We start from the raw sequence: 10214 nt of genomic DNA, 5'->3' as shown, positions 1-10214 counted from the left end.
TATATATATATTTTTTTTTTTTTTTTTTTTTACATGTTGTTATTATATATGTTCTTACATTTTGCCAAAATACCAGCAATTGAGTGTTATTAAATGAAAACAAGTATACTATATATTTATTTATTATTATTTTTTTTTTTTTACTGAATGTTTATTGGCTTTTAACAAGATTAATATACAAATTAACACATATCAAGATTATATTAATCCAAAAAACTAAAATAAAACAACAACAAGAAGCGTCCCCACCCCCAGGATAGTGTGCATACATAACAACAGCATTACATTTGAAAATAAATTACTACATTTTCCATGTTATGCCTACCTGGCCAAGCTCTAAACTTTCTTTAGTTGAGTCTGGTAAGATGGCAAAAAAGAAGACCAGGTACATCTAAAAGCATCCACATTTCCCTTAAGTGATGCACTAATTCTTTCAAATGGATGTATACTGTAAATCTCTTGAAACCACTGGTGAATTGATGGTGGTTTGTCCTTAATCCAATTAAGTAAGATACATCCCCGGGTAATAAAAAGCAACTTCTGAGCAAAAGTTAAGTCCCCCGGTGCAAGTGTTGAGTTATTGGGTCTTTACATATAGTATAACCAAATATGTTTTCTAATCTCCTTTGGACCTTGCTCCAGAATCATGAGATTAGGGGACAAAACCAAAACATATGGTATATGCATACCAACACTAATCTTACACTTTAAACAAATTGGCGACCTTTGCGGATTAATTTTAAGAATAGAATGTATGGTGTGCAATGCAAGCGATGGACAATTTTATACTGGGTTTCTTTTGCTTTGTTGCAGATAAATATACTGCCCATATGTTTTAAGGCTTTCTCCCATTCTTTGTTCTCAGGGATGCTGCCAAAATCTTTCTCCCATAAGGATCAATTTTTTGAAATTGAGATTTATACATCAAACACAACCATTATACTGTCCTTAACCCCAGGAGGAAACTCCTGATTCCTATTGAGAGGCATCAGTAAAACTGGGGAGCTGTTGTTACCAAAAAATATCACCACACCTTTAATGTACCCTGAACAAAGGGATTGCTTTTCATATTCAGGATAATTTTACTTGGTGTCCCAGAAAGCAGGCTGAATGGAGAATACGGCAAGGTAAAAAAATGAATCAATATTCATAGTTGAGTGCATATCTTGACACCAATTTAGAAGGATTCTAGCATGACAAGACCAGTCACAGAAATGAATATTAGGGAGGGCAAGACCACAAGCTTCAATTGGTAATTGAGATTTTCCTTCTTGGGTTTTTATGCCAAATAAACCTTGAAAAATGTTTTTCCAGATCCCTAATCATATTCCTGCCAATGTAAAGTAGAGTAATTTGTAACGGGTACAGTAGTCTGGGGAGGATGTTCATTTTAATTAATGCTATCCGACCCAGCCATGATATAGTTAGATCCATCCACCTATCCAGATCTTCTTTGATCTTTGAGGAGACATTGAGGTGTAATAGCTTGTTTAAGTTTGCAGGGGACATGAATTCCCAAATAACGGAACCCTTCAACTGGCCACCTAAATGGGAAATTAGGTAGGTCATTAATATTGCCAAATGCACCATTACTTGGTGTCCCAGAAAGCAGGCTGAATGGAGAATACGGCAAGGTAAAAAAATGAATCAATATTCATAGTTGAGTGCATATCTTGACACCAATTTAGAAGGATTCTAGCATGACAAGACCAGTCACAGAAATGAATATTAGGGAGGGCAAGACCACAAGCTTCAATTGGTAATTGAGATTTTCCTTCTTGGGTTTTTATGCCAAATAAACCTTGAAAAATGTTTTTCCAGATCCCTAATCATATTCCTGCCAATGTAAAGTAGAGTAATTTGTAACGGGTACAGTAGTCTGGGGAGGATGTTCATTTTAATTAACGCTATCCGACCCAGCCATGATATAGTTAGATCCATCCACCTATCCAGATCTTCTTTGATCTTTGAGGAGACATTGAGATGTAATAGCTTGTTTAAGTTTGCAGGGGACATGAATTCCCAAATAACGGAACCCTTCAACTGGCCACCTAAATGGGAAATTAGGTAGGTCATTAATATTGCCAAATGCACCAAGGGGCAATGCTTCAGACTTGTTGAAATTATTTTTATAGCCTGAGAAAGAACTGAAGATGTATATTATATTAATAAGAGCTGGCACCGACTTCTCAGGTTCTGTGAAGAACAATAAGATATCATCTGCGTATAAAACAATGTCAATGTGAATACCCACCACATCTGCCTGGTTGCCAATGGTCTCTGCCAATGGTTCGAGAACCAAAGCAAAAAGAAGTGGTGACAGGGGACAACCCTGTGTAGTTCCACTGTTCAGATTAAAGGGAAGAGAACGCATGCCATTTGTCAAAATAGAAGCTTGGGGCGACCTATAAAGTATTTGAATCCATTTCACAAACTCGTCTCCCAGACCAAATCGCCGTAAAACACTCTACGCGAGCGAAACTACCAGAGCCCTTTGCTTAGTCTGATTGCAATATTGGATAATGCCAAGAAGGCGTCTCATGTTAGTGAACGATTGACGATCGCAAACGAAATCAGTCTGGTCTTCATTGATTAAAGAAGGCAAGGATGTCTCTAAGTGTATAGATAAGACCTTAGAAATATTTTTGCTAACAGTGTTAATTAAAGAAATTTGACTTGTGCTGAACACTCATCTGGAGGTTTATTTTTATAAAAAAAAAATTGAGAATAAGATCTTTATTTGCCTGGTAAAATGTTTGAGGTAGCGTTCCCTTTTCAAATGAAGTGGAGTAGACTTTAAACAATTGATCACTAATTAAGTGTCCACATATTTTTTGTAGAATTCTGAACCAAAACCATCCGGCCTTGGGGCTTTGCCGTTTTTGAGCTAAACGATGGCCTCCAAGATGGGCTGGAACAGGATGCCAAATCCCTTAAAGGGTTAGTTCACCCAAAAATTAAAAATTTGCCCACAAATCACTCACCCTCAAGTCATCCTAGGTGTATATGACTTTCTTCTTTCAGACGAATCCAGTCGGAGTTATATTAAAAAGTGTCTTTGATCTTTCAAGCTGTTTAATCTCAGCGGGTGTTGCATGCATCAGTCCAAAAGAAGTTAAATAAAAAGCGCCCATCCATAAAAAAAATGTCTCACACAGCTCCGGGGAGTGAACAAAGGCCTCCTGTAGCGAATCGATGCGTTTTTGTAAGAAAAATATCCATATTCAAAACGTAATAATCACTTTAATGTAGCTTGCGCCAACACTTGTACACGGAAGCAGCTCCGGGCGGATGACATATGAGTTCAGTGTTGCGCATGCGCCGGTGAGTCTCATGAAAACCAGCGTTTGTTAACAAGAGCAAAGGAAGTAAAATTTCCTTACTTTAGCAAAGTAAAACCAGTCTCCGCTTGGCTTATTTCGAAATCCTCCGACATTCTTCTTTAAAAAGTGTCTTTGATCTTTCAAGCTGTTTAATCTCAGCGGGTGTTGCATGCATCAGTCCAAAAGAAGTTAAATAAAAAGCGCCCATCCATAAAAAAAATGTCTCACACAGCTCCGGGGAGTGAACAAAGGCCTCCTGTAGCGAATCGATGCGTTTTTGTAAGAAAAATATCCATATTCAAAACGTAATAATCACTTTAATGTAGCTTGCGCCAACACTTGTACACGGAAGCAGCTCCGGGCGGATGACGTATGAGTTCAGCGTTGCGCATGTGCCGGTGAGTCTCATGAAAACCAGCGTTTGTTAACAAGAGCAAAGGAAGTAAAATTTCCTTACTTTAGCAAAGTAAACCCAGTCTCCGCTTGGCTTATTTCGAAATCCTCCGACATTCTTCTTTACAAATCCTGGTTTTGTACTTCATAAAGTGACTGTTGTTTTGTTTTGATCTCTCCCCTGCGCTTCCGCGTTCGTCATTTCTGAGCGGCGCATGCGCAAAGCCGACCTCATACGTCATTCGCTGATTCCGTGTACAACTGTAGGCGCAAGCTACATTAAAGTGATTATTATGTTTTGAATATGGATATTTTTCTTACAAAAACCCATCAATTCGCTATAGGAGGCCTTTGTTCACCCCCCGGAGCCGTGTGAGACACTTTTTTTTTTTTTATGGATGGGCGCTTTTTATTTAACAACTTTTGGACGGATAGATGCAACACCCGCTGAATGGCATTAAACAGCTTGAAAGATCAAAGACTATATTTAATATAACTCCGGCTGGATTCGTCTGAAAGAGGAAAGTCATAAACACCTAGGATGACTTGAGGGTGAGTAATTTGTGGGCTAATTTTCATTTTTGGGTGAACTAACCCTTAAGGAAGCAAAAAATATACTTAGAAAAGAATTAGGGGTATAGACCGAGCCTAATATGACCATTTCTCCGTAGAGGTGGCCCAAAATAATCACATATCTGCCTCCTTTATCTTTAATCATTTTTTCTAACTTAAAGGAGAAATGTTTGTGAACTAAAATGGCAACACCTAGAATACTATATTAATAATTTATATTATTTTGTTAAAAAAAAATGTAATTTCATAATATTATGCATTAATTATATTTTCTAAAAATTACATTATATTATGCATTAAATATAATTTAATGCATAATATTATGAAATTCAACAGAATAGATATTTAATATATATTTTATTATTTGTTTGTATTATATGTTGTCGGTTTAATTTTTTTCTGTATTTTCATATTGCTAAATTATATTTTGGTGCAATTTCATGCAAGCATTTCTTGACCTAAGATGCTGTTTCTCTGATTTTAGGATAAACATTGGTTACTACGGCAACCTGCAAATCCAATGCCAAACAGCTCCATTGAGTACCTTGATAACGCTTACCGCAGGAGGTACGCAAATATAGATTTCATGCAACGTTCTATCAAATAAATCTTTCTATTGAGATATGTGTGTTTAATATCTGTGATAGGTGGCAGACGCTTCTGTCAGTGGACGACATGGTGGAGCAGCTGATTAAGAAACTGGATTCAATAAAGGAGTTGAACAACACATACATCTTCTACACATCTGATCACGGCTATCACACCGGTGTGTCCTCAGTCTCCACAGTTTTATTGACCTGTTGTCGCCTGACTTTATGACACCTTATTTTTCAATCGATTTCAGGCCAGTTCTCATTGCCCATTGACAAGAGACAGCTTTATGAGTTTGATATTCGCATCCCTCTCTTGGTTCGGGGTCCAGGAATCAAACCTAAACAAACACTTCAGGTTAGAAGACTGATTTAGTGAACAACATGTCTAAATATGTGACCCTGGAGCACAAAAGCTGTCTTAAGTCGCTGGGGTATATTTGTAGCAATAGCCAAAAATACATTGTATGGGTCAAAATTATTGATTTTTCTTTTATGCCAAAAATCATTAGGATATTAAGTAAAGATCATGTTCCATGAAAATATTTAGTAAATTTCCTACTGTAAATATATCAAAACTTAATTATTGATTAGTAATATGCATTGCTAAGAACGTCATTTGGATTAGATTTTTTTGCACCCTCAGATTCCAGATTTTCAAATAGTTGTATCTCGGCCAAATATTGTCCAATAACAAACCATGCATCAATGGAAAGCTTATGTATTCAGCTTTCAGATGATGTTTTGTGGTCCAGGGTCACATATATTCTATGTAAAAATTATATAACATCTACTTGCCTGTCCGCTAGTCTCCAGTGCTGAATATAGATCTTTCGATGACTATCCTGGACATCGCAGGAGTAAATCTCTCCACCGTCAACATGGACGGACAGTCTTTCCTGCCACAGATGGTGAGTGTGTCATGATTTTCACTTCCTGTTTCAGAACATGTGTATGTGACATATTTTTTAATGCCGTTTCACCTGTTTTGATGTATTTTTTCTTACAATACCTACCTCAGTGTAGCATTATGAATGTATTGTAGCAAAGTAGCAAAACAATCTACACTAAATTTAAAAGAAATTATTACTTTTTTTTAGCAAGAATGCATTAAATTGAAAGTGACAGAAAAGACCTTTATAATGTACACAAAAGAGAATTGTCGCAGAATCCTGAAAAAAACAAATGTATCAGTTTCTCTAAAAAATATGAAGCAGAACATCTGTTTTCAACATTGATAATAATAATAAGAAATGTTTCTTGTGCTGCAAATCAGCATATTAGAATGATTTCTGAAGATCATGTGACACTGAAGACTGGAGTAATGATGCTGAAAATTCAGCTTTACATCAAAGGAATAAAATACATTTTAAAATATATTCACATAGAAAACAGCTATTTTAAATTGTAATAATATTTGGCATGAACTCTCCCTTTAATTCTGATCTGGGAAGTCACACACACTTCCCTCCTTAAAATGTGAATGTATCTACAGCGTGATTCTAGTTCATATGCTGTCATACAGCTACATGAACAGTTTCTAAGGGCTTGAAACCGTTCAACTGAAGGTTTACTTGTCGTCAGTCTTGCCTTACTTCCTGCTGCAAAAAAAATCAAATAAAAAAAGACACAAATGTTTGTCTAGAGTAATTTGTGCTTGCGGTTGAACTGGATCATCGAAGGTCAGAAGCAAAGACATTGGTTAATAGAATGGGATTAAATACATAAAGCATATTTGTGTTGTTTAACATTTAATTATTGCAGGTTTGCGTCATATTCTGAGTTGCATTATTTTTATTCATTTTGAGGAATACTGAATCTGTGTTTTTTTAGTTTTTTGTGAGTGAGATGAATTAATGCATATTCATATTTATTTTAGAACTACAGTAACATCTTCTGATTTCTCTCAGCATGGGGACACCAGAGCTGTCAATCAATAAATTGGGAAAAAAAAGTAACTTGCGTTACTTATTTGAAAAAGTAACTCAGATATTCTCTCGTAAATGAAAAAGTAATGCGTTACTTTACTAGTTACTTGAAAAAAGTAATCTGATTTCGTAACTCACGTTACTTGTAATGCGTTACCCCCAACACTGGTTATGTGTATCAAATATTTTAATATTATTATAATATACACATTAGTACACTTTAACAGTATTGAGTTCAATTCAATAATATTATAATTAAATAATATGTAATAAAATAAAAACGTTTTTCAAGTGGTTTATTTTTGACCAGACTTTTATTTTGTACTGACTGAACAGGAAGTGCCGTAGTGGATTTTCTGCTTTAAAGAACAATACAAGTCAGGATAGGAGTAGATTATTCTAATATACAAGATAGATAATGGAACTCCTCAAGGAAGTGTGTGCAGTCCAGTGTTATTCAATTATGATCAATTATAATGTTAATGGTGACATAGGAAGTGCATTATTTGCAGATGATGGGCATATGGAAAAGAGGACATAATATTGCATTGTATCGAAAAAGTTACAAAAAGCAGTAGATGAAGTGAGACATGGGCAAATAACTGGAGCTTTAGATGATCAGGGGCTAAAACTCAAGTCACATGTTTTAGTAAAAGCAAAAATGTCTCAGAAGTTAAGTTGAAGTTATATAATCAGAAATTAGAGCTGGTGTCAGCAGTTAAATGTCTTGGTGTATGGATGGAATCTAAACTGACTTTTGCGATGCATGCTATAATAAGTTAATTAAGAAATGTAAATCAGGAGTAAACATCTTAGGATGCTTATCAGGGGTTGAATGGGGAGCCTGTAGATTATCATTGAAAAGAATATACTGTACATTAATTAGATCAAGTTTGGATTATGGTAGTATAATATATGGATTTGCATCTGAAACCATGCTTAAAAAGATTGAAGCAGTTCAGAATCAAGCTGTAAGGATATGTTGTGGTGCTTTCAGAACATCTCCCATTGCAGCCATGCAGGTAGAAGTTGGAGAAGCTCCTTTATACCTTCGTAGATATACACTAAGAATGAATTATTGGGTCAATATAAAAGGTACAAAGTACAAGTAGCTGGTATTGCAGACTATAGTCCAACTGAAGTATTATCTAGTGTACCACCATGGAAATTTCCAATGCCAAGAGTTGATTTACAAATACAAACAATAATGAAGAATGAGAAAGAAACCCCCAACGTTATTGTACAGCAGTGTTTAGATCAGGTTTATTCATCATGGTTGCATTTATCTAAAGATCCTGTCTCTGATAGAACAGCTGCTGCAGTATACAGTGGGTACGGAAAGTATTCAGACCCCCTTAAATTTTTCACTCTTTGTTATATTGCAGCCATTTGCTAAAATCATTTAAGTTAATTTTTTTCCTCATTAATGTACACACAGCACCCCATATTGACAGAAAAACACAGAATTGTTGACATTTTTGCAGATTTATTAAAAAAGAAAAACTGAAATATCACAGAAGGAGTGGCTTCACGACAACTCTGTGACTGTTCTTGAATGGCCCAGCCAGAGCCCTGACTTAAACCCAATTGAGCATCTCTGGAGAGACCTAAAAATGGCTGTCCACCAACGTTTACCATCTAACCTGACAGAACTGGAGAGGATCTGCAAGGAGGAATGGCAGAGGATCCCCAAATCCAGGTGTGAAAAACTTGTTGCATCTTTCCCAAAAAGACTCATGGCTGTATTGGATCAAAAGGGTGCTTCTACTAAATACTGAGCAAAGGGTCTGAATACTTAGGACCATGTGATATTTCAGTTTTTCTTTTTTAATAAATCTGCAAAAATGTCAACAATTCTGTGTTTTTCTGTCAATATGGGGTGCTGTGTGTACATTAATGAGGAAAAAAAATGAACTTAAATGATTTTAGCAAATGGCTGCAATATAACAAAGAGTGAAAAATTTAAGGGGGTCTGAATACTTTCCGTACCCACTGTATATCCCTACATTTCAAAACAGTATTAAGGAAAGTATAACTGATCACATATCAGTGTATGCAACATCATTCATTGCTGTGATGGGAGCAAGCCAGTGGGTTGAGGATGTAACACCGAGATTTGTAGTAATTTGCTCTGACTCTTATGCAGCACTGACAAGTCTTGCAAGTGGATTAAAATCATCAAGGCAAAAACATCATTTATGAGATTCTTGCATGTTTGTTAAGAATAAGTAGTGTACGTTTAATAATGTCCCTGGGGTTTCCTGTGGGAGTTGAGGCTAATGAAATGGTTGATAAACTACCTAAGCAATATATATATTCATGTTCTTTAATATGTTCTTAAATTTGGCAAAAAAACAAACAAGAATACTATATTAATAATTTTAATTATTTTGTTTAAAAAATGTAATTTCCTAATAGTATGCATTAATTATATAATTTTTTAATTACACTATGCATTTAATATAATTTAATGCATAATATTATGAAATTCACCAAAAATATATTTTTTTATATATTATTATTTGTGTATATATGTTGCCTGTTTAATTTTTTGTCTGTATTTTCATGATATCAGAAACAATAGAGCATGTTTTAATGAATAGCAAAAATGGGCATAGAAACATTTAGTATGCAAAGCCTTTTGAAAGAAAATGCAGAACAATATGAAGTATATGGCGCAATTATAAAAGTTATTAAAGAAATTGGATTTAGAAGGGAGAATTTAGTTTTTGGGTTGATTTTTTTAACAATGCCACACTCCAGTCCGGTTGGTGGCGGTAGTGCACCACAAGTTGGTTTGCGAACCGCCATTAGAAGAAGAAGAAGGAAGTGCAGCTGCTCTCGAAAGATCTGTTGTTGCTGCTTTACGTTTGTTTTCCATCAACAAGCATCGAAATTAGACAGCGTTCAGTCAGATTTGATCCCGCTGAGCTGCTCAGCCATGTCTTCTCCGGTGGAAATGACTGAGCTGTATGATAACGCGCTGTTAGGGATCCTGCAGCATGTTGGAAACATTCAGAATTTCCTGCAGGTTTATTTTGGGTTCCTCTACAGAAAGACGGACTTCTACCGCCTCCTCAGCGGCCCACAGGACCGCATGGGCTTCCCGCCCGGAGTAGCTGAAAAAATGGTGTTCAAGGTACTGATTGACTTTAGCTTTGATCCATTAAACTGACTGGATAGAAATAAGTATAAATGCGGCATTGCAGTGATGGCATCTGCTGAGAAAACCATGGGGGAAAGCGAAGTGACTTCTAGCCAATAGCCGCTCTTTGTGCTCTGTGTTTATCCCATCCGAGTACACACACACACACACACACACACACACACACACACACACACACACACACACACACACACACACACACACGGAATCTGTGAATTTTATAGACATATACTGAGATATT

General features: G+C 36.0%; 2 protein-coding genes across 2 annotated transcripts in view; both read left to right on the top strand.

Moving 5' to 3' along the window:
- LOC107589010 (N-acetylglucosamine-6-sulfatase-like) overlaps positions 1-5805 on the top strand; it is a 19508-nt gene extending 13703 nt beyond the window's left edge. The window contains exons 7-10 of the mRNA XM_016277306.1: positions 4774-4856; positions 4937-5055; positions 5134-5237; positions 5689-5805. Of these exons, the coding sequence (XP_016132792.1) occupies positions 4774-4856; positions 4937-5055; positions 5134-5237; positions 5689-5805 (423 nt within the window). The remainder of the gene's footprint in view (positions 1-4773; positions 4857-4936; positions 5056-5133; positions 5238-5688) is intronic.
- Positions 5806-9594: 3789 nt separating this feature from the next.
- Positions 9595-10214, top strand: part of LOC107589009 (nudC domain-containing protein 3-like) — a gene marked incomplete at its 3' end in the record, with an annotated part of 4635 nt that continues 4015 nt past the window's right edge. The window contains exon 1 of the mRNA XM_016277304.1: positions 9595-9946. Within this exon, the coding sequence (XP_016132790.1) occupies positions 9749-9946 (198 nt within the window). The remainder of the gene's footprint in view (positions 9947-10214) is intronic.

This window comes from Sinocyclocheilus grahami, unplaced genomic scaffold (assembly GCF_001515645.1).
Source record: "Sinocyclocheilus grahami isolate Dianchi unplaced genomic scaffold, SAMN03320097.WGS_v1.1 scaffold110.1, whole genome shotgun sequence".
In the NCBI taxonomy this organism is placed as follows: domain Eukaryota; kingdom Metazoa; phylum Chordata; class Actinopteri; order Cypriniformes; family Cyprinidae; genus Sinocyclocheilus; species Sinocyclocheilus grahami.
The sequence above is the reverse complement of the archived record's forward strand: the minus strand, read 5'-3'. Positions and strand labels throughout refer to the sequence as shown.